Source organism: Apus apus, chromosome 1 (assembly GCF_020740795.1).
Source record: "Apus apus isolate bApuApu2 chromosome 1, bApuApu2.pri.cur, whole genome shotgun sequence".
NCBI lineage: Eukaryota > Metazoa > Chordata > Aves > Apodiformes > Apodidae > Apus > Apus apus.
In genome coordinates, this window is record NC_067282.1 from 54,945,408 (window position 1) to 54,970,134 (window position 24,727).

General features: G+C 37.4%; 1 protein-coding gene across 3 annotated transcripts in view; it reads right to left on the minus strand.

The window, feature by feature from the left end:
* FGF14 (fibroblast growth factor 14) overlaps nt 1-24,727 on the minus strand; it is a 405,181-nt gene that overhangs the window by 88,692 nt on the left and 291,762 nt on the right. For 2 of the 3 annotated variants that reach the window (XM_051632095.1, XM_051632104.1), the window contains exons 2-3: nt 16,509-16,619; nt 7,881-7,984 (exon numbers count right to left, since the gene is read on the minus strand). In XM_051632095.1, the coding sequence (XP_051488055.1) occupies nt 7,881-7,984; nt 16,509-16,619 (215 nt within the window). The remainder of the gene's footprint in view (nt 1-7,880; nt 7,985-16,508; nt 16,620-24,727) is intronic. The other variant, XM_051632114.1, reaches the window with a different exon arrangement.

Consider the following 24,727-nt stretch of genomic DNA (forward strand, 5'->3'; position numbering starts at 1 on the left):
ACATACTTCTCCACAGGGCTGCTCTCAATCCCTTCATCCCTCAGCCTATAATGATACTAGGGCTTGTCTCAACCCAGATGCATATTTGGTTTAAGTGGCAAGAAAAATCACAGCACATCTTGAGTAAAATTCTGTTATTAAGCCCAGTATAGTGTTTAAATGGCAGGAGCATGAAACAGTTGCCACAGATGAAGAAGCCACACTAAAATACTGTAGCTTTATAGTACTAATTATCTTTGGTTTATATTCAAAGTAGTGTATTTCTTTAACTAGTATTGCCTATGAACTCTAGTTCAAATAGTAGCTATTTCCACATGTGAAAGACTCAGAGAGGTAATAAATAAAGCAAGCACCCGACTCAAATATTGGTGATATCATCACAGGCATTTCTATAATGATATCATTATACGTTTTCTACAAATCTGCACTGCTCAACTGTGCTATTTCTCCACTTTCTTAGATTCCTGCTTATCACAGTCTTCTCATTTCAACCTCATTCTATTCACCTCTTTCATTCTTACTTCTGTCCTGCCCTTTCAAACTCTCGTGTCTGTGCATGGCTCCTTTCCTTATCTTGTGTGAAAACACTGGCTTCAGCACATTCTATCAAAAAATGTACTGAAAACATAACCCACTGAAGAACTCCATGGACTCGGTATGTATTTTATACCTCCTTTCTACTATACTCTGTAGCAGGGACATCTGGCACTATTTTATATCATTTTGAGCAGGGCTATGTTACCAATTGTTCCTTAAGTGCCAGCATAGAATAAACAAGTTCATTAGCAATTTTCTGTATTTATTTTGGCAGGTAATTTGAGAGACAAATTATCTACCTCCAAACACAGACATAAATAAGTATAGGGCATGTAGATGTTTTCCTCCTCCTTGTCAGTGCATTTCAGCTACCTCTGGAACATGCTGAACTTGTTTAACATTTGAACAATGCAGCCTGAAATGTGTTGTTTTACTCCCCTCTCAAACAAACTTTTGCTTGTTTTTGAAACAAATACAGGTTACATTCCAACCAGTACCAAATTGAATAAAAGATAACAGGCTGTGCAAAGAAGCTATTCATACATAAGAGAGTACTTTAGTGGTAAGTCCTTAAAATTAGCTGATGGAACTTACATAAGGTCTATGTGTTTACAGTCTTAAAAATACCACTGCTAACATAACTAGCTTTCACAAGTCTTTATAGAGACATGTGATTTTCAAATAATTAAATTTACCCATTTTCCTCTCTCCAAAGTGTGCAAGAGTAGTTCCAAGACAGAGATATTGAAAAGTGAATTAAGGTCCTATCCCTCTCTTTGTACAGTCTATGCTGGGAGATAAAGAGTGTGGGAGCAGGCTGAGACCACAAAGCTTGAATCGGCCATAAGAAAGAAAATCATGTTTCCTATTGACCACAATATTACTAAAGGAGCCACACTGCTCTGATGTGCTTATATTCATAAAACCACAGGTAGCTCAAGAGCAACAAGATTTACACTATTCTATTATTCAGTATACTTCTGACTACTAGAACAAAGCCTACCTATTTAAAATCATACAGCAAGCTCATATTTGTTCATGTCTCTCTAAACAGATATATTCCTGTTGCTACAGTACCTTGCAAGATGGGGAACTACCTCTGCCAAAACCTAGGTCAATTACTGTGATACTGTGACAACACAAAATGAACAGAAAAATGCTGCTTCAATGTCACATTAACCTCATTTTTCATTATTCTTGTAAAAAATAAAAATTTTAAAGCATTGCATTTCCGCTTTGGTTTTGCCTAGTTTCAGCATCCTTATGTTCTCATTATTAGTTTGAATGCACTTTTGAACTTTCAAAGTACTACACAAGTTAGGTACTGTTGTTCCAAAGCACAAAGAGAGGCTCTATGAAAAGCTACTAGAAACTTACTTTTCATTTGAGTTTGATTTAGATACTAGATATACAGATGTCACCATTTGACTCAGGTCCGACAACAATGCTCTCGATCCCCTCCCCCTCCTACCCAGGTAGGGAAGGAGAGGGAGAAAAAGAGAGAGACTTGGCTGGATTGAAAACTAAACTACACAGCTTTAATTAAACAATATATACAATTAAACAATTATATACAAAGGTGTTCAGGTATGTGCAAGAGCCTCTCGCCTTCCCCCACCCCCAGCAACTCCCACCACACTCCCCTGAGCTGGAACAGTCCCGAGAAATCCTGGAGCTGCTGCTGGAGAGAGCACAGAGTGATGAGGGTCAGGAGAGCTCGAGCCTAAGGGTCGACGGTGCTGGATGGACGGAGTCCTCCCCGGATGCCAGCCATGGACAGAAGAGAAGGGAAAAAGAAGAAGGAAGGAAGTTGTCTTCTGTGATCTCTGAGCTTACGTAGATATATGGAATGGAATATCTCTGGCCAGTTTTGCTGTCTGTCTAACTCAGCCTCCTATGGGGGGGTCACAGATCTCCCCGTAGTGTCTGGGCCGGCAGAGTGAAGGTGCGACCTTGAAGGCCCAGCAGTTACAAAAACATTCCAATGTCTTATCAGCCTAGCTAGAACAGAATGTTGCTAGTTAAAAGAAAGCTCACTGAAGGAAAAAAAAAAAAAAAAATCAGCAAAAGGAAAATTGGCTTCATCCTGGCTCAAACCAGGACAACAGATTACTTCATTTCTCACTCTTTTTTTGGGCTGTACTGTCTGTGCTCCTATCTTCTTTCTTGAGGCTGAATTTTGTTCTCCTCAGACAGGTCAATTATGTAGGCTTAAAGAAGTGGTGGAAATACTAGGAAGCTGCTGAAATGTCAGGAGAAAACCTCAAAGGCTTTTCTTTCAGGTGAGAGTTGACAGAGCAATGTAACAAATACACTTCACAGTAACAGACATTGATATTTCCTCTCATTCATGACGGCTGTGACACAGACTGACATCTTCCTGCTGTGGAAACTCTACCCAAACAACATCCTTCCAATACCCTCGAGACTGGGCATTGGCAGATCAAGCATAAACCTTCATCTTACAAGAAGACTCTTCTGTAAAGCAAGTAGTGTGTGCCATCCCTGATTCTGAACTACTTTTTATGAAGTTGGTAAGACCTCCTGGAAAGGCAGCCATGTCTCAATTACTCTCTATACCCTCCCAGTGAGGTTCTCACTGTCACTCAGAAGAGGAACTCTGGAGCCATAGAAAACAACTCCAGCCAGGCACCCCACTGGAAGAGGTGACCAGGCAGTTCAGAACTTGCCCTGCATGCTCAGTCATCTTTTAAAGCATCTCTGTAGTTCACCAGCCTTCCTAAGAATCCATGAAGTGGATTGCTATGACTTTAGTATCTGCTGCTGACAATCCCACAGGTGTAATCCTCCCTTTCTGTTTTTTTTCACATCTCAGGTCTCCATGAAAACTAGCATAAGAAATTATTAAAAAGGAAACACCAAGAAGGCACAAGCAACTGTGTTTTAGAGTTAGGAATTTTTTCCTTTCTACATTTTAGTTTTTCCCTTTTTCTTACTCTGGTAGACACCAAATATTGGTAACATCCTGCTAAATCGCTCCAAGGATAAAAAACCACCCCAGACACATTGAGTAATTCTTGAGAGAATTCTATGGATATAATCCAAGATGACTCTCATATCCTCACCTTATTAAAACAGAATCATAAAATGGAATAATATTCTAAGTTTTACCTCTGATTTCATCCTGTTATGCTAGCAGAAAATCCTAGAAGCAAAAGAAGAAGCTGCAGGCCCCCTGAAAATTGAACTAATGAACCTTTAGCAAAGTGAGTTGACCAAAATTAACATCAAAACCAACAAAAGCTTCTGCCAGGTACTGCGCTGCCATCTTCCTGCTGCAGGCAATACCTGCTCCCCATGGACATGTGCTTGGGTTTTTTTCAGTACATGGAGCCAGTTCCTCTCCTTTTGATTTTGAGAGGATCAACCCTGGAAATAAAACATTATCTTGCCTGCCCTTTCCAAAGGAGACGTACGAGTAACGCATATGTGTCAATTTTAACATATAAGGTCCATAAATACTATGTTAAAAATCTTGCTAGTAAGTGAGATAGTTATTTGTGGAAAATTCTAGCTCCTCCTACTAGCTTTCACAGTGATGAAGTCAATAATAAATTCTGAATTGTTCACAGTTCATTAATCTATCTAAAATAAATCTCAATTCATTTTTATAATTCTCATTGCTCATTAATGTACATGTAAAATTAGGAAGCTGTCACTAAATAAAGATATCCTAATTATAAGTGGATAAATATAGATATACATATATAAGTATAGGCATATATACACACATAGAAATAAAGTTGGATGGAATAAAACCAAACTTTAAAAAGGTGATCTTAATGGATAGTCTTTAAGTGGGCTAACTCTTAAAAGTGCAAGGAAAAAAAATGAACATGAAAAGGCTCCTGTCTTCATAGTTTATAGGACAGAAAACAATGAATCAAGGTATTGCAATACTTACTTTAAACGTATTGAAAAGTAAGGTTATAATTTTTGAAAAGTATTTTCTCTCAGGAATCCTGCAAAGCCTTACAAACTCCAAAGATTTTGCTTCTCCTTTATTTGACAAGCCTTTGATGCTGTGTGTTAGGGACCCTGACTTGTTCAGTCCCCAAAGGACAGAACACATATCTCAGCTACCACAGCAGGCAAAATAGGTATGAAAAGCTCTTGAGACTGACTTTCCTACACAATTTGCTGTCCTTCTATTTCTGTTCTAAGAACAGCCATCATGCCCTTCTATCATACTTCTGCACTTTTTTCTAGTTCTAATTCTGTGATTTAGTTAAAAAGTCATAAATATGGCAGAATAAAATAAAAAAAACCCCAAATGTCTCCCAAACTGACACAAATAACTATTAAAAAAAACAAAACCAAAACCAAACAACAAAACAGAACAAAAAACTCCAAACCAACCAAAAAACAAAGCAAGAAAACAATGCAATTCTGCATTTGATTATCTATATGTAAAACTGGTCTGTCACTACCTAATTTCCCTCTTATTGAATGAATACTTTGTATCAGAGAACGCAGTATCACACATAATTCCTCTCCTGTCAGTGCTGTTGCTTAATTAGTCAACACTATGCGAAGCTTACAATAAAAATAACTGACTCAGGGCCTTCAGGCTCTGAAGAGAGGCATTAACACATAGGATATTCTCACAGACTACGGGTTTCATACACTGTGAATGGAAAAAGGAACACTGAGGTATTCTGCAGAGATGAACTAAGCAGGACTTCAATTTCAATTTAGACTATAAATGCAAGTTAGCATACAATGCATTCTTTTTAAAAAAGAAGAAAAACAAGAAATCGTTAATATTCCTAAATATAGGTACATTTTAGCTAGCATTCCCATTATGTGGCACTTTGTTTTTCAATGACAGTTGGCAGATGAAACTTTGAAAACTTTTCCCCCCCCCATTCTCCCCTGAATTGCTAAGGGGAAAACATTTATGACATGGAATACACAATTTCTGCATTTAGGTGCAACAGAAAAACAACAGTAACAAGGAGTTAGTAAAAAAAGACACCAACAAGACAGTAACAGAAAGTGATTGTTTAAAAATATTTTTCTACAAAAGACAGTTGAAAATATTCTGCATGCAGTATTTCTTAATCTTGATCCTCAGGGAGAAGACAGACTTCTCTCTGATGCTTTGTCTTCTCATTTTCAAATGCATTAGTCTCCAAGCTGAAAGCAGGCAGTTGCTAAGACAAAAAGTATTGTCAATGTTTTCAATACATTAATATGAAACAATCAAACCTGCATTACAGCACTGATGCTCTGAATCACCACCTTTAATCTAATTTGCATCAGATTACCAAATAGTGCTGCTTTTCAGCTTCACAAAAGTGTAACTTGAAAAGAATTTTTTAGACGTACTAAAACTAAATGCTTCCACTGAGTTTTATGGTGCATGTTTCTTTTTGTCACTTAGCAGGCCACTCATCATTCATTCTTCACATGAGGAAGAGTAAGCAGTAAATTCCAAAACCATTCATTTCCTCACCTCGCACAAGGTAAAGTGACAGATTGAGACACTCTCCTGAGAAATTTGAAAGTAAATACAGTCAAACATAACAACATTCATGGAACAGAATTCAGAAGTATTTAACAAGTTGCCAATTACTATGGGAATATATTAAGTCATCAAGTCCAAAAATCTTTCCATTAGTAGCAATGAAGAATATGCAATCCTGCAAAACATTAAACACCTAGATGACATTTTTACTTATACATTATCCATGACACTGATGACAACCGAAGTAATCTTTGTTGCTCAAAAAGAACATATAGGAAAAAAGCAATTCAAATTTCCAGTGGCGTGACAAAAATAGCTTGAAGATATTCTAAGGGTCATGTTTACATCCATTCAAAGTTTGGATCCAGCCATCTCTTATCTTGCTATACCCTTTCCATTCCTTTCCCTTTCCCAGATGACACCATTCATTTAACCTGGACCATTTTCAGAATAATACTTAAACACGGTGGCTGCCAAAATTTATTCATGTAGAGTCCTTCCCTGTGCAGAATCACCCATAAGGAAACTGGTAAATTTTCTGAAATTTGTGTTTCTTTCTGAAGGACTGAGAGCCCATTTCAGAAACGGCACTGGGCAAGAATGTATTCTTGAAAATACCAAGATATTAAAAAAGTACTGTTCATGCCATCACACTGAAATGAACTCCCCACATGAAGTGATGGAACTGGGAAGTTACCTATTTTTTCTTCTAGCAAGTACTGCATGTTTTCCTGTGACAGAATTTTGTATTTTGAACAGAAAAATAGGAATGTTTTAGATCATACTGCTGGAGTTTCTAGCAGACATTTTACAAGAAGGAATTTTCTCTTTGTCTTGACATTGACATTCAAGATTGGTTTCTTTTTTTTCTTCCTAATTAGTTCTTCGAAGACAATAGTATATTTGAAACAGAATACTTTCCCTCAGGGCATCAGAAACTTAATCTGTCCAATTTCCTTTCAATGGACATTGGAAACAAAGCAGTCTATTGTAGCTCAGTGGGGAATTAAGAACGATGTGATGTAAAAAATGGGAAAATCACTATGTAAATAAATTCCACACAGATGGTAATAAAAATATAGTAATGAAAAATCCTTTAAGCCATCTTGTTAATACCTGACAGAACTGCCTGTTCATATTAAAGTCGGTTTGCCTTTCAAAGGAGGTTAAGACACTTAATTTACACAAAACTGAGGATTTTTATATTCACAACAACACACTGAGTGAATAGCATTAAATCATTTGGAATATCTTAAACAATCTGAGGACTTTCTGATCACTTTATCCAGCAGTCTCCTTTGTGACTCAAAAGATTTTTTCTTAAACTTCGATCATACTACAAAGATATAGTCCCTCACAGAGCTCTTTATATTTCTAATATCTGACATAAAAAAAATCAATAATGTTATCCACACAATTACAAGTTTATGGTCATAAACTGTAAGGCTGTTAATGAAATTTCAGAAGGAAATTACAATTGTAAATCTTATTAATAGAAATAACTGTTGGAGAAACTTTTGGATTCTGATCAACAAGTCACTAAGAAAACAAATGCAGGTCTTTATTTAATTATTTGAAAATAATAATATTGGTTGCTTGTTGTGCACTACCAGTATAGCCTGCAAGAAAAAGAGGGGATTTAGGACTGGTAACATGTAGACTTTAATCCAGAGTACAGAGTAATTTCTACTGTATCCCACTTACAGATATGCTGCATACATACATAGATACACAAGTGCATGCATACATATACAGACATTCTAGAACTTGTTAGAAGTGAATAGGCATCTCATCCCTTTGTAAAATTCAACTTCAGCTGCACCTCTTAAACAGAGTTCAGAAAGGTACTTACTGATGTGTAGAGGAAACCTTCTCCATTTAGGGCTATATACAACCCAGTCTTTACACCCTGGATAGCAACAACTCGAAGTCCCACTGGTATAAGGTTGAATAAAGCTGTGAAGAAAAAACATAAACAGATATGAATAACCTATGGCTATTACAATAATCCAATATATATACTAAGTAAAAAGAAAGAAAACTACTCCCAGTATAATTTCTTCTGATTTAAAAATTATACTAGTTCAAAAAAACCTGCTCCTAGTAAAGTTAATCCTTCAAATTAAAGCCTAAGTATCTACCTCTCTATCAATAAGTCCTGCAATAGTTCAGTATTTGGTGTAAGTGCTAACTAGCAAATACAAAACACAGAAGACTGGACTGCAATAATTTATGCAGCACTGTAGACATGAGAGGCTCAGGCAATCTGAAAAGAGTCAAAGAGCCCAACAGTTCCTTCATCAATATTGACTGATCATAGGGGTAATATTTGTGAGGTATCACGCAGAAAATACATCTATGATTCTGGCAAGTAGCTTCTTGTTTTCTTAGGCATTTTTATGGTTTTGGATTATGATGTATTCTCAATAAGGTTGCTTTCAAAGAGTCTGTGAATTCAAATCCAAACTTTTTCTTTTTTTCGGGGGGAATGTCATGTTTGATACAAGCAGTAGTACACCAGCCTCAGGTAATGGCAGAGGCTTATCATAGTTGAGGAAAGGACTGAAATACATGCTTGACTTTGAATGTGTGTGAACGCTATTGAGTTGAATATAGAACATGTTCAAAGACAAAAATTCTGGGTGTAAAAAAAATAATTTAAAAAAACAGCTAATAGCAGATACTCTGGCAATGGTATTTGCCTCTGTAACAACAAAAACACCCACAGCTTTGCTTACTGTCTGAAAAAGACCTGTGTGAAGAGAGGGATTTATGAGCTTCACCATACAACAACAAAAGAAATGGCAATATAAGTAAGAGACACAAACCAATTCTTCTAAAAATTACACCAGCACACACCTATACTAAGTTTACTGACTCATACTAGGAAATCAGATGCAAAGCACACATCAAACAGTCTCAGAAGAAAAGATCTCGATGAGCCAGAGTTCATGTTAAGTGGTTTTCCACCATGGATGAGTCACAGATTCAGAAGCACTTGGATGAAAACCAAAAGTGCAACCTTTGCGTTCATCCTAGGCAACAAGGGCCATGGTTCCGCCATGCCAGGTCTCAGGAACACAGTAACACCTACAATGAGTTCCTCAAAATTTAGGAAGGACATCCATTGGTGTGAGCAGAAAGTATACCCAGTGAGGCTATCTGTAATCCGAATGCCTGGGGTAAAGCCCAAATTAAGAAAAGATCATCTTATTGCAGTGGTTAAGTACATTTTCTCAAGATGTGAAAACTTCTGGTTGGTCAAAGGACAAAAAGCCACAGATCATTTATGATGAAAATGATAAAAATTTTGAAACTGAGAAAAAAACATAGGTTGACTATTGGAATTTAAAGATAGAAGTGGATGGAAAAAAACCCCCACCACCTTCCCTTCAATGTTGTCATGCAGAAACAGAATATGTAACGTAAGACCTTTATAGCAATGCACAGAGCCAGCATAAGGCTAGGAATTGTTGTAGAAGAGTAATTCCTACAGCTGTAGTAAGAAAACTATATTCAAGAGAGCTCTGGAAGGACAGAAAACAAATGAATGGGTTTACAAAGAGGAACAGAAGAGATTATATTAGACAAGAATTTGCACAAATACATAGATTTTTCATTTCTGCAGTTTTCTAAAGTCCCTGTCAGGCTGAGATCTTACTGGGCTGTTCACCAGAAAAAATACTGGGTACAGACAAGGTTCCCTCTTTAATCTATAGAGGATAACTGTAAGCCAGTGAAATACTGCACTCGTGGACAAGATATCGTAAAACTAAACACTGCATGACTAGAGGACTTTTAAACGTGGAATATAATTTGGAAGTTAAAAAACAATCAGCCATTACTCTCAAATGAAACATCAAAATCAGCAAAACTACTCCTCCGGGTGGTGGAGGGGTAGTCTGTCACTGAAAAAACTAGGTTTCTGATGGAAGTTAAGCTTGTTTTTTTCTCAAATAAAAGAAACTCCAAGAGGAAACCTGGATATTGACACCATGCTAGGGGGAAGGCAGCAACGATTGAGTTGACACCAGGAAGGAAAAACAAAGAACACTTGTATAAAGAAAAGAGGCAAACACAAAAGACAAGTCAGCCATGGAAAACTGCTAATAAATAACTCTAAATCATAGTGATTCAATTAAAACTTCTACAATACATAGATTAAACTTGCTGTATTATCAATTAAAAAAAAAGAAGCAAAGCCAGAAACCAAGCGACCATTGGCTGTTATAGAAGCCCGTAACATGGTAGTATTTTATGCAACCTATAAAACTACTAGAGGCCCTTATAATTGCTGGTGAATTTAGAAAGTACAGAGGAGGGCATAACATGTATCTTTTACTGCCACCAAGTTTAATTGGAGATTGTCAGAACTCCTGTAATTAATCTAAGACCATAAAATTGTAGACTGTGATCTGAAATGCTGTAATTCTGCACATACAGAATATCCCGTAACTTCCCCAAAATGTTTCAGACTTGGGTGAAACTAGGGAGGCCAGTCTACCTTCAATCATTGATTGATAAATGCTAAGCAATGTGTTTCATACTGAGGGTAGCAAAACATGTACCAGTAAGGCACAGCATGTGGTTTTAATGGGCTCTGAAGCCGGCCAAAGGAAATTAAATTTCCTCCAGAACCTGGCTGTGCAGTGCTTTTTACTAAGCAGGACTTCTGTGCCCAATTATAGATTTCAAACCTTCCTAGGATTCACCTGTGCTATCCCCTACTCTAATAAAAACGTCTCCTGAGAAAAGCAGAAAGCCTTCCAGAGTTTGCTGGAATTCAGGTCTGCACAGCCAAAGCTGCACCCTTTCCTGACGGGTGTATGTTAAAGAACCATGTCTTCCCTCTGTCTTTAAGACAGCAATCCAAAATCAAAACTAAGTGGGAAATGAGGTCCCTGAATATCTTTATGTACCTAAACCCAGCCTGGTGAGTCCACAGGTTTGATAAGAGAGGGAGCACCCTAGAACAGCCCAGGAAATATAATTCTGCCTGGTGCTCAGTGTTGCCACACTGCATGCTTAAATATAAAGATTGGGAAATCCAACTGTAAATAAGACATGGGAACATCAGGGAAAACAAGTGAACCAATCAGCAGTAGTGGTGCAAGTAAAACCCTCTCTCTTTGTAAGCACTGACCCTGTGCACGCCCTAGTAGCCCTGCTTTTATTCCATCTAAGTCATGACAGAATTGGTTTCTCTTCCTTTTCCTAAGTCTGCAAGCCTACTCCCACCCTATAAAAAAGGGGGTGAGGGGCAGTTAACAGGACAAACTGGCATGAAAAAACTTACTGCTTTAGGTGTCATGGAAGGGATTTGCAGTTGAGTCGCAAATTTGTGTTGGATTCTAATCCTCCAAAACTTTTAGCCAAAGTTAAAGTTCACTCTTTGATAAGGAATAGCTCCTTCCTTGAGCAAAACACAAACCCAACACATTTCTGTTTCTTTTTTTATGTCATACCATCCAAGACTATTAACTTGAAAACTGAAATGCCTGAAATCAGATCTTTTCATATCCTTGTGAAAGCCTCATTGCCATTACAGATCACTCTTTTTCTCAAGAAGCTTGCTAGAGAATAATTGATTAAGGCTTATAAAGTTCTTGTCTGTTCTGCATGTGCACTGCCTTGGTGCCAGTTAACAAAACCTCCCACACCACCAAACCTGCAAACAGATCAAGGCAACTATTTATTTAACTTATTCCCATCTATAGACCTACAGGGAAAAATCATTACTCTATCAGAACATCTTTAAGATTAGCAATGAGTGCAGGAAGGTTGGTATTCAGAGATCTGTCCATCCACTTCTTCAGTGAGGCTGAACATGGCCTCCATTGATCCTGCCACACTATTATACTGATGGGAGAAATAGGCCTACTTAACTCCCAGAGGTGACGTAAATAGATGACTAAATGCCTGTATAAGTTGCTGAAGTCAAAATGCAGTAAAAAACAGTGCAAAAATCAGACTGCAAATATTTCAGTTCAGTAATCCAAACTTGACATTTCATAATCCAACACATTGCAGGTGTTGTTTTTTAATTTTCATGTGCTTTTTTTTCTGTCTAATTGTCTCCATTACCTTACAAGGGTGCTGTGAAGATTATTTTATTAATATCTTCAAACCAAAATATGATAGTGGTAGATACTTTAGAAAGGCATCGAAAATACTCCATATTCAATTGATACAAACAGAGCACTAGGAACACGCATTAAAGGTGCAAATAAAGGAACGTTGAATGGCTGCACCATTTCTTGAACAGCAACTATACCAGGAAGCAAGTGCCATGAAGGAAGTGAAGTATTTTGTTCCATAATTAAGCAAGAGGTGTGAACAAAACAGCCAAATCAAAGTTCTTTGAGTAATGTTAACTTTGGCATTTATCCATCTATGTAATAAGGCTATAAACGAGTAATGCTCTTTTGATCTGTTTTAAACATTACCATAATTTCATAAGGAGCACCAATAACAACATTCGAGTTTAAAATCTGATTTATTACTCAACAAGGAAAGTATCATGATTTATGTTGAATTTCGTCAGTGTTTTTTGGCTGAGATACACTCTGAAAGTGAATAAAAGTAAGTCGTAAGGCTAAGAGATTCAGGGTTTCAACCTCAGAAATTAAGGAATCAGAATTGTTTGTTTTGCAAATAATTAGTCTCTCTACTTAATGAGACAAAATTTTGAAGATAGATCAAAGCCTGAAAATGAGCCATTTTGACCAGGGAGGACAGAAGGGGAATGTAACACTTGTTACCACAAGCACAGCATGAAAATACCTTCTATTTCTTTATAGTTTCTGTGTAGTAGCTTGTTTTTCCTAATTAATAATGATGAGGCACCTGGACAACACTGAGGGAAATTCCATTTGTACCAAGAAATGCTGAGAACTGCTAAAAAATTCAGGAAAACCAGAGCTAGAGAGGAACAGCTAGCTCATCAGGTCCTCATTAGGACCAAGCTTACAGCTTTAACCACAGACGCTCCTGCTTTCAGTACAAGCAAGCCACAAAAACAGATCAGAATCTGTAAGGCATAAAAGGAAAAAGAGAAAACCAGCTAAAGAAAAAAAAAGCAATGTAATAAATCCTCTTCCCACACTCCACTGAGAATCTGGCAAAAAAATACAGACTATATCCACAAGATGGTTTAAGCTAACAGCCCTGGTCAGGCAATGTCATTTAAGGAAACCCAGCACCATTAATCAATAGCTGTATTAATTCATATGCAGCCACAAAGCATCACTAACTTGTAAAAAAATATAAAAGGAAATTACCTCAATGAACCAAAGCCCGTCAGTCTATATAGGCTGGGTTCTGATTGCATGGGCATCAACATGAACAGATGAAAGTATGTTCAGGGATGCAATTACAAGCAGTCACATCTTTCTTCCTTCTTCATGCAGAGGTTTGTGTGCAGCGATACAGTAAATATCTTGCCATCTATCTCTGCAGACTCTAGCCTTAACTCAAACTTAAGGCAAACTGGGACAATGGTTTGCACTACATCAGCATCTTAATCTTATTTTGTGCTATCTCTCCATAACACTCTGACTCTAATAGTTTGCAGCTAACGTTTACTGACATACATATATAATGACTACAAAATGATACATGCACTTAAGAGAATTTTAACATCAAGCACTCCTCTACCTGCTTGGCACAGAATAAATTGCAACAGCACAAAAAGCAGCAGCATGACTAAGCTTCAGTTTCCGTGCTGAAGACAAAAAAGAACTCACGTCTCTGTCCCTCGTTACTCACTCTGTCTTTTCCAACACCCAGCTACTCAGATGGTCAGTGCAGGAGGAGGAATCTTTCACAGGCTTCGGGGACAGTGCAGAATAGTACAGAAGATTGGTGGAAGGCTGGCAGAGATGCACACCTTTTGGCAGTCTGTATTTCCTCCATTTTTATGAAAAAACCTTTGAACAGATGTCTTCCTCACCATCGTACTATCTGTCCTACTGACAGCTATTATATATCCATCCCTTCTCCCACTGGGCACACTAAGCAGCCTGCAAGCTCCATGGTCAGAAGCAGGATTTTCCCCCTCTGGCAGCTGCCAAAACTTATTTAGCAGTAAGCCTCAGACAGAAATTATCGTGATATGGAGCTCACAAAAGACAAGACCAAAATACTAGGAATTCTATACATGATAAAATTATTTTTTTTAAAGAGAAAAGGGAAAACAAAATATGCTGCAATAAAAAAAAGCAACAGGAAAGAAAAAGTTTGAAAGGAAATGAAAGGAATCAGAGTGGAAAGGGAAAAGAACTGAGTAGAAAGACTGACAGCACAAAAGAAACAGACACATATTCATATACTCACGCATATACCAGATGGATTGATCTTTTCAGCTGTTAGTGTAGTGTTGATACATACATACTAGCAAAATGTAAGGAGGAGATTGTATGCTTTCCCAGCAAACAGATTAATTTTACACCCTTATGCTCTAAACTATCTTTATTAAACAATATTGTAAGAACTGGACTAGTAATGAAACAAATAGGAAATCACATCAATTAAAGATGAAAAAAAGTCCCTACTTGGAAAATACTAATTTTTGCCTAAAATTCATGTTGAAGTAAAACACAATATTATCTGACAGTATTTATCCAAATTACAAAGTGCTGCTATATGGTATGTGAGTTTGGACAAGTTCTGAATTTCAAAAAATTTATAATATAGACTATTCATTCTGCATGTTTGAACAAGAATAAGAGAGATGGGCAGACAGATGAAAATCCAGAAAGGCAGGGAAGAGTGCCGAGGAGGGGAAAAGTCCATAGTGGGGGGGGGGAACCAAAAAACAAAATAACTGTAAAGTTAACAACAGTGAAAAGAGGAAAGTAAGACACTATAGTCTAGCTTTGCAAAAATTCAAAATCCATAGAGTTCTAAAATTAAAACAAAATAAAACAAAAAGGAGAAAAACAAACAAAACCCAACCAAACAAAAAAAGAACTAAACCAACCAACCAAGCAAACAAAAAGCAGGCAGAAAGAATATTTCCAACCTTGAAGATTATTCTATGATTTTATGAACATTAAAATATCCCAAAATTGTTGCAGTCACACACACCTCCTCACAGAAGCTGAAAATAAAGAGAGATGGGCAGAGAAGGAGAGGGAGAGATACACACTCACACTCTAAGACACATTTCTCGGACCTTATATAGGCAAAGCTCCTACAAAAAGCAATAATGGTCTTGTCTGTACAAGGTCTTAGTATCCAGTCCAGTACCGAAGTGTGTATGAGAGATGGACACACTGAGGGGAAAAAAAGAAACAAGGAACAGGTGGGGGGAAAAGGACTTGGAAGACAATCAGAGAAATACAGAGCAAAATAGATTAACCAATTATTTTTTTCCAATCGTAAAAAAAACCACCCAAACCCAAGAATAAAACATGATAATGTTTTCATTTGTTGATGAAATGTGTTAAAAATGACAGCTGTGCATTAACTGATAAAAAAGGAACCTGACCAAAGTAAAGGAGGAACCTCAAACCCCTTAATTTCTATAGCCTAATTCCAACATTTTTGAGGAAACTAAAGGCTTACTTACATATGCATATTAAGAAGATAATGCTTTGTATTAAAAATGCTTAAAATAGACGTCACGATCACACAGAAGTATGCTATTTAAACATGCCATTATCATTAAACAAAATATAAATGTTCTCTGTTATACAGAAAATTAAAAATCAGCTCTTTCTTCAGTAAGAATAGGTTTGCTTCATTATAATTTACAGCTGAACTTATCAAATGGATACATGGTCATTGAGTGACATTTGGCAGTATCACAGGAAAAGTATACCAAAGCAGCGACCCACACAGCCGTTCAAGACCACTTTTGTTTGGAATGTTTTTGAAAACTGCCACTGTTACAGTCCCTATAGTGACTTATTTAAGATAATTGAGAAATTATCTTAAAATCAGTGGAATTATTGCTGGTATAAGGACTGTAGGATCTTTAGGCCCAGTTCAGCACAGTACTTCAGCAGGACTTTGACAGAGATATATGTATCTGCTTTGATGAATCAGGGACTACACAATCAGATTTTTCAAATAATTTTTGTTTTGTTTTTTTGTTTTGGTTTGGTTTGTTTGGTATTTATTGGAATATAAGAAATTTATGTTAAATATACAACTTTAATAAAAAATAATAATTGTAATTTTAAAATGTAATTTTTAAATTTTATACAATTACCAGAAGACAACCATTGGCCTAAATACCTCATCCCTGAGGTCCATCCACACTCAGGCCTTCCTCCTCAGAGGGAACATACTTAGGCCAATGTCCTCCATGAGGCATGCTGGGGGTCATAAGGCTTCAAATGGACAGAACCCTCCTCCTTTCAACAAAACACATTCAGAAACCCTCCAAAGGCATTAACACCGTGTCTGCACATACACACTCAAGAGATGCAATCTGTGTGTGTGATTAAGACATTCCCCTGGGGCAGTCACTTACTAGAATTACTGCTGTCATCCTTGGTTCCATCGAGACTTCCATCGGGGTGCATTTGCAAGTAGTAGCCTTGCCTGCAATATAACCTGGTCACTATACCCTTGAGCTGGGGATCTGAAAGACAAACATATTTTGTCACTAGCCTCAAAACTTTTTCCAAGAGTTATCCCTTCTTCTCTCACTGTAGGAGGAAGTTTGGTGAGGCAGTATTGCCATCTTAAAAGTAAGTGCTACAATGGGATGGGTCCTTATGGCAATGGAGAAAAATCTCATCGCAGAGCATTATTAGGCCAGTTGCATGTCCTCGTCTCTGCCTCCAACATCCTTCATTATAATTAGCAGAGGTAAAACACAGGAAAAAAAAGAACACCCCAAGCACCCATAACCAAAAGACTTAGACTAGATAAAGCCCTGTGAAAAGTTTTAGAGTTCAGCAACAAGCATAGAGCCATACAGAAACTAACAAAACATTTTTTAAAGCCCTACGTGTTTCATATATGTTAGTAACTTACATGTAAGTTTTAAAGACACTTGGAGGAAATGATCTGTCTCCTTTCACTCTCTACCAGAAGTGATAAACTTATTTTCTATAGTATTTTGTAACAGTGTCATCTGAAGAGTTTCCAAAGCATTTTACCAATCTATCAGTGGATACAATTCAGCTGCCCTCACACCTCCTCTGGAATAACACCCACAGTCAGGCCAAGACAAAACCCTTCCACACATCAGAAAAACCTGAAAAATCTCTTAGTAAGCTGAAAGTATATGGTAAATTCAAGCAGCTAAACAATTAAGCTACCCTATTTAATAGTATCCATGTATAAAAATTGTCAAGAATTGGGCAGGCATTGCCAAGCCACAACTTTATGATTCATCTCAAGGATGGTGCCTTATCAAGTCACAAATTAAGCTCCTGCACAACTGGTTCAGTGCTGAGGAAGAGGAAATCACATCTTAAAAAATCAACACCACTACCTCTGTGTGATATTGATATTGTGTTAAACTAACTATTAGGCCCAACTCCAGTACATAAACTTGTGGGGGGATCGGTATTAAAAGCTTCTATATCGTATCATGTTTTTAGCTCTGCAGTAATGAACTAAAATCATAAAGACTTTGAGACAGATAGGTCATGAAACGAACAGGTGAACTTCTAAGGAAGACAGAAACTATTTCTATGCAACCCAATTGCCAGAAGATAAAATCCTCCTTGAACTTGTGTATAATTGCTCTCACAATCAATCATGCTGGGTTATTTACAGTATCCTAAGGGGAGGTGAAAATAAACACTAACAAAACTGCCTCTGAGTGGAATGCTCTGATGTTTTCCATAAAGGCTCTGTTCAATTAAATTATTATGAAAATGGTAAGGTTGTTTTTTTTAATATTCAGATAGTCATAGCAAACAATGAACTCATATAAACTAAAAATATAAGATTAAACTGTAAATACCATAGCAACAGTTACTAGAAATATTAATACCGTAAGATTTTTGAGGCATGGAAAGAAATAATAGAAACATTTGATGATCAACATGTAAGCACATTACAACACTTTTTTGTTTGTTTTAACTGCAAAGTTTTCGTGAATTTTTACATTAGCAAAAGTTTATTTTTATGTAAGAGTTTTCAGAAACCAATATTTTTTTGTATTTAAAAACAATAAACTGTACTTTTTTTGAAGGTACTGACCCAATCAACTTAATCAGGCAACTCAAAAGCATTCTCATATTTTAAAAATGAAAAGTGAGTCCCTCTTTCACAGGCACTATTCCTATCAATGCATTCTATCAATGTGCACTTCCAAACTCACCAGTATAAATGTACTTGCTTTTCACATATTAAAATGGCATCTTAAAAGACTAAAGAAAACTATTAAAACAAAATTAATAAATCTAGAGCTTTAAAAAGTATTTGCAGTAGAAGCACAGTTTCTACAACCAAAGAATCCTGAATAAATTATTCTTTATCATCACTGCTAGCTCAAAAAAGTATTTAATAAGAAAACAAAGGACAATCAACTCACTGTCACCAGCTGTTTACACCTGCTGCTTCAAGGGAAAAAACTTACATGACTTCCAAAGTTTTTCTTTATACGCATACTATTAATTTTTCTAATTTCACAAATAACATCTAGTTTCTAGCAAGAAACCACAAAATCATTTGTATTTTCACCAAAAGCATAATTTAAAGTTAACCCTGCTTTACCAGCTATGCAAAATTATATTTGAATGAAAATAATTTGGTGGATAGCTATGCATTTCAGCTAGTATTTCAGGTTATGTGTGATGAGACAGAGTATGAATCACTCATTTTTTTGTTCACTTGTGTCCAAACACAGCAAAATAATAACTACTAAAGCATGGAGATCCAGAGGATGTAGATGATCTCTAGAGGTCCCTTCCAACTCTGACAATTCTGTGATTTTGTGATCCTAGTCGTTTTTCATCTCACATAATCACAGTTTTAACAGTTTCATTTGTCAGAGAACTGAACAAAACTGTCACAAAACATGGTTCTTTCCCTTGAATGTTTAGTTGAAAACTGGAATTTACGACTAATGATGTGATACTAATTAAGATTTTCATTGTGCAAAGTAGATCTCTGTAGACTAATAAATGGCCAAAAGTGTTGCTTGTTTTTATCTATCAATTAAATATAGCAACTTCGACTTTATTTTTAATTTTTTCATGTGGATTATTAGAACCCTTTTTCAATCATCCTCCTAAGAACCTATTTTTTACCTTTACATCCTACATGACCTTAGCAAGATTAAAACTTTTATTCCTGACCAGTAATTTAATAATGTATTTTTTACTGGATCATCTAGTAAGTATATATCACAGAATTTCGAATCTACAAATCAAAATAAGTAACAGCTAAGTGTTTCAGCAGAACACTGCTAAAAAACTGGAGACCTGGACAAGAAGACATGGTATTTCTTTGATCTTCATCGAAAAGCAACTCAGATTTAGTGATGGAGTCATATATAATGACTTATTAATCTCAATGCAAGTCATTACAAGCAATAGTCAAAAAGAGTACTCTATACGACCTCAAGGTAAATATCTCCAAGATGAAGCAGACAATCCTGTCTGGCAAGGAATTTATCTCTTCTCCTTGCCGAAAGATAAATTACTCTTTGGATCCTTTTTGAGACACCTAGGCAGTGAGCTGAGAAAAGAAATCTGCCAGTCCCTGTATATCTACAGTGTTTTATCTACCTGTTCTCACCTGATAATATTACAGGAACAGACTCAGCTTCAGATGCTTTTCTCAAATCCTTCTTGACCCCATTTTTTTAAAAATTCTTTTTTTCCCCTTTTTAACCTCTGCTAGAAAGCAGAAGCAACTGGCACCACCCAGAAGCACCAGCAGAAGACAGATGCTGCCTGTCCACAGGTCCACTGCATACATTACATTTTTTAACCCCACCACAGTGATACAGGTAGACGGACCAGCAATTACCCTTAACCTTTACATCCCACACATGCCTTTTACTTCCCAGATGAACAAGAAGGGTAATGGCAAGAGAATACAGGAAAATAATAAAATGCAAAACAACAGGATGAGAGCAGACGATCTCACCAAAGAGTTCCCAGCTCTCATGATTTTATTATAGATTTTTTGCTGCTAGTTCTCTTACAGTCCTAACCACCACAGCCAGGTGATTATGTGAAAAATACAGTTTCTACTTAATTTTAAACACCTTGAGACAGGGGGAAAAAACCCCCTCCAAACCAGAAAACTTCACCATGGATCAAAATCAAAGGACAGTTCACTATCTCCTAATGATTTTTATTTATCTTCTTTTGTTGTGCCTTCACTTCTGATGTTGAACAGTTCAAAGTTAAAATCTACAATGCCCCATCATGGAAAGAATTATGCTGACTTGTAGTTATTAGAGGTTGTTGCAAAAAACTCAAAGATGTTTTACTGAATGGACACAGCAACAGCTTCTCAAACCTCTTTTCTGCAGCAACCTGTGTGACAGCAGCCACTTGCAGCCTGCTTTTATTGCTTTTTTCCCCTTGGCAGCGGTAATGGCAGGATGCGTTATTGCAGTTAGCATGCACATGGTCAGCAGCTTTTCTGATGTCCTCAACAAAGGCAGAGTTTAATTAAGAAATCTTCCTTCTCAAAGGGTGTCTACAAAAATGGCTTTGACATTTAACTTGTAGTAGGCTGAATGCAGCTCTTGCTTTAGAACAATTATGACAATTTTTATTTTGAATGAAGAATATTTTCTGTTCACAGAATGGTTTAAGCATCTCCTCCCTCCCCACAGAAATCTTATAGGTTTAAAATAAAAAAGGAGACAAACACATTAAATCTGGGTGTTAAGGATTTTACCTTCCTGTTAAGATGTAGATTAATTTACAATGGTAAAAGAACAATGGTGAGTATGCCCACCATATTTTAACACCATGAAAAATAAATCCATTAGCATCCACTGGAGCTTAATTTTTACCAGAGGAGGACCTTTTTTTGCCTGACATTATTTACTTACTCCCTCTTTAAGTAAAGATACTAAATAAGTGCGTGTTTGAGCTTGTGAGCAAATGTTTAGTTGTGGGTTAGTCTCATATCAACTCATATACTTACGGAGAATAAACTGCACTACCAAGTCAATTACCAGTCTGTAGCAAAATTAGCTGCTCAGCAAGTCAAACGTAAGTCAGTATTTAGAGGCATATTCTGCTCAGATAGCATAGCATCACACTCATGTTCAAAACTAGTTGCTCCACATCCTTCACATTTTACTCACCCTTTATTCTTTGCATTTCCTTCCTGCAGTCTTTATTTTTTGTAATATTTCAGGGGTAAAGATACCACTTGTGCTGTTGCAAAATAAATCAGACTTTTTTTTTCTTTTTTTTTTCTTTTTTTTTTTTTCTTAAAGGTTTCTGATGCTCCAATAGTCAATGTGACTTGACTGTAACTTCTTGAGCTTTTTTGTTATGACAAGCATTTGCTTTGAATCTTCTCCCTCATCTACCAAGCTTTATTTAGAATCATAGAATCATTAAGGTTGGAAGGGACCTTAAAGATCAGCAAGTTCCAACCCCCCCATCATAAGCAGGGAACCCTACCACTAGATCAGGTTGCACAAAACCTTGTCCAACCTGGCCTTAAAAACCTCCAGGGATGGGGCATCAACAACCTCCCTGGGCAACCCATTCCAGTTCCTCACCACCCTTATAGGGAAGAATTTCGTCCTAATATCTAACCTAAATCTTCCCTCTCTCAGTTTAAAGCCATTACCCCTTGTCCTATCACTGCCCTCTCTGGCGAAAAGCCCCTCCCCAGCTTTTCTGTAGCCCCTTTCAAGTACTGGAAGGCCACTATAAAGTCTCCCTGGAGCCTTCTCTAAGCTGAACAGCCCCAACTCTCTCAGCCTGTCTTCAGAGCAGAGGTGCTCCAGGCCTTTGATCATCTTGGTGGCCCTTCTTTGGACCCTTTCCAACAGGTCTGTATCCTTCTTGTGCTGAGGGCACCAGAACTGTATGCAGTATTCCAGGTGGGGTCTCACCAGAGCAGAGTAGAGGGGGAGAACCACACCCCTGGCCCTGCTGGCCACACTTCTTTTGATGCAGCCCAGGATGCAGTTGCTCTCTGGGCTGCAAGTGCACACTGGTTTCTCATGTCAAGCTTCCCATCAACTACCACACCCAGGTCCTTCTCCTCAGGACTGCTCTCCAGCCATTCTTCCCCCAGCCTGTGTATGTGCCTGGGGTTGTGCCGACCCAGGTGCAGGACCTTGCACTTGACCTTGTTGAACTTCATGAGGTTGGCATTGACTCATCTCTCCAGCCTGTCAAGGTCCCTCTGGATGGCGTCTCTTCCCTCTAGGGTGTCAATGACACCGCACAGCTTGGTATCATCACCAAACTTGCTGAGGATACATTCAATCCCACTGTCCATGTCTCCAACAAAGATGTTAAACAGCACTGGTCCCAATACTGACCCCTGAGGGACACCACTTGACATTTGCCTCCACTTGGACATTGAGCCATTGACCACCACTCTCTGGGTGCTGCCATCCAACCAATCTCTTATCCAACGAGTGGTCCATCTGTCAAATCCATGCCTTGTCAGTTTGGAGAACAGAAGTGCTGCAACATACCGATTTCTTGTGAAGCTGGGGAGCAAAGCACCTACTCAAAAGCCCAGACTCTACTCTCAGTTAATTCATAAGGCCTGGGACATGTAAAAGGCCACATTTCCTGACTTCTCACAGAAGAGTAGCCTGACAGTAGTGTTGCATGGAGTTTTAGGTTTGGATTCTTGCAGTCCTTCTTGCTGAAGCCACTCTACTTTGCCTAATCATTAACTACACACAACGGATGTGATCAGAGCCAATCTACTAGACCACAGTTCAAGGCAGCCTCCAGCCTTTCAGTGACTTCTGCACAGAAACCCATTGATGCTTCAGATTAATGTCTAGGTACTATTCAAAACTTCAAAACACGTCAGTACTACTTAGTGTCTTAGAAATCTTTTCCACCAGGCAATTCAGATCCAGAAGGAAGGACCAAATCCCATGTAAAATGACATTTCTTTTTTGGATTCTCAAATACTTCAGTTTCTGCTGTAATGCTTTTCCTAGTTTCCAAATGTTGTTTTCTTCTGGAACATACTATTTATGTCTAATTGCAACAGTACCGTAAAAGGCAAAGTCAGTACACACGATTGCAATACCCTGCTTTTGCCTTGTTTTTGGCAAGTTTTACATTGTTCTCCCAGTACATAAAACTAGAGGGTCCTCTGGTATGTGTTACACAACCACAAAAGTAAGCTTCCTAAAGCCAGTACATACATAGCACAAGGGAAATTCAAAATGCAGAAGTTTGTACTTCATTTAAAGGTGATAAAACCTAAATAGGCATCTAAAACCATAGTGTTCCTTAATTATTAAACTCTAGAGTTGTTCTTATGCTATACCTGTTGCATTCAAGAGCTTTATATACTCCTAACTTCTTCATTATTTTGACTGTCCTGAAACCTGCTGTCTCACCATTTCAAAGTTTCTGATCATATTTTTACTTTCTCTCATTGTTAATAGGAAATGAGAAAATACGGGTATTTATATGCTAATGCTGACTTCAGTAATAATGTTTTCAATATCTCATAGCATACACCAGAAAACTGAAGTTTAATTAAAAACTCGAAAGGAAATATTTTTAAAAGAAAGTTTTGCTCTATTCAGGACAGAGGGGAAAAGGATATAACATGAACTCAGAAAAGCAATAGCTTCCATTATTCCCTGTTCCCATAAGTAATAATAGTACTTATTCTGAAATGTGGTGGCTTTGTGAGACTCTGTGCTCACTTATTTTTCTTTCCTCACAATGATTACAGGGCACCCAACTTTGGTGTTTATTTTTAACTCTAGTTTTTGTCCATTCATTCCTCACATCACAAGCTCATCTCCCGCAGAACCTCACTTTGAGAGCACATTTAAGAGACAGAGAGTCCTTCTGTGTTCCTGCACTGCCATTGTCATCAGCATTTCTACAGCATTGATGAAATTTCTTAGTAAACTAGAAAAGTGGGTTAGAGTTCTGCAAAATGGCTGCTTTTATTGAAAGTACAACATCATACCTGGTGCGCTGGAGTCCTTGCCTTTGAATTGCAAATGTTTTCATGTTAACTGCAAAACGTGCTCCCTACCATTTGTTTTGTCTCTAGGTCTTGCAATACATTGCAAACTATGTGGAATTTGCTTCTTGCTACTTGGTTTTACTTGAACAAATTAGAATTACAGCAAGTTGCATGTAGCTGGGGTAATTTATATCTGTTCAGATTCACAAGATGAGTGGACTTAACAGACTTATCTACAGCATAATTGTTAACAGTTTCCTTAACCATCAATACTATTTTTGGAGGGAATTTGTTGGAAAAGGAAGGGGTTTAGGTTGTCAAGAAAAAAGTTCCATTTTAATAACTTAATAACTTGGACTATAATGTACATCACCGATGATTCTGATCGTGTAACACATGGATTTATTGGGGGATTTCTCCCTAAATAATGTCTTCCACTGTTGACGCATGTTACTTCTAATACAATAAAACTCAATGATCTCTAATTTCTCAATATCTAAAATAGCTGATGCTAATAGACAGGAATATTGAGAAGAAGCTGTCCTCTGCTTCCAGGCTTACTAGTCAGAGTTTAGCGTATTTAATTGTTAGCTGACATGCATCAACTTGCACTTACAC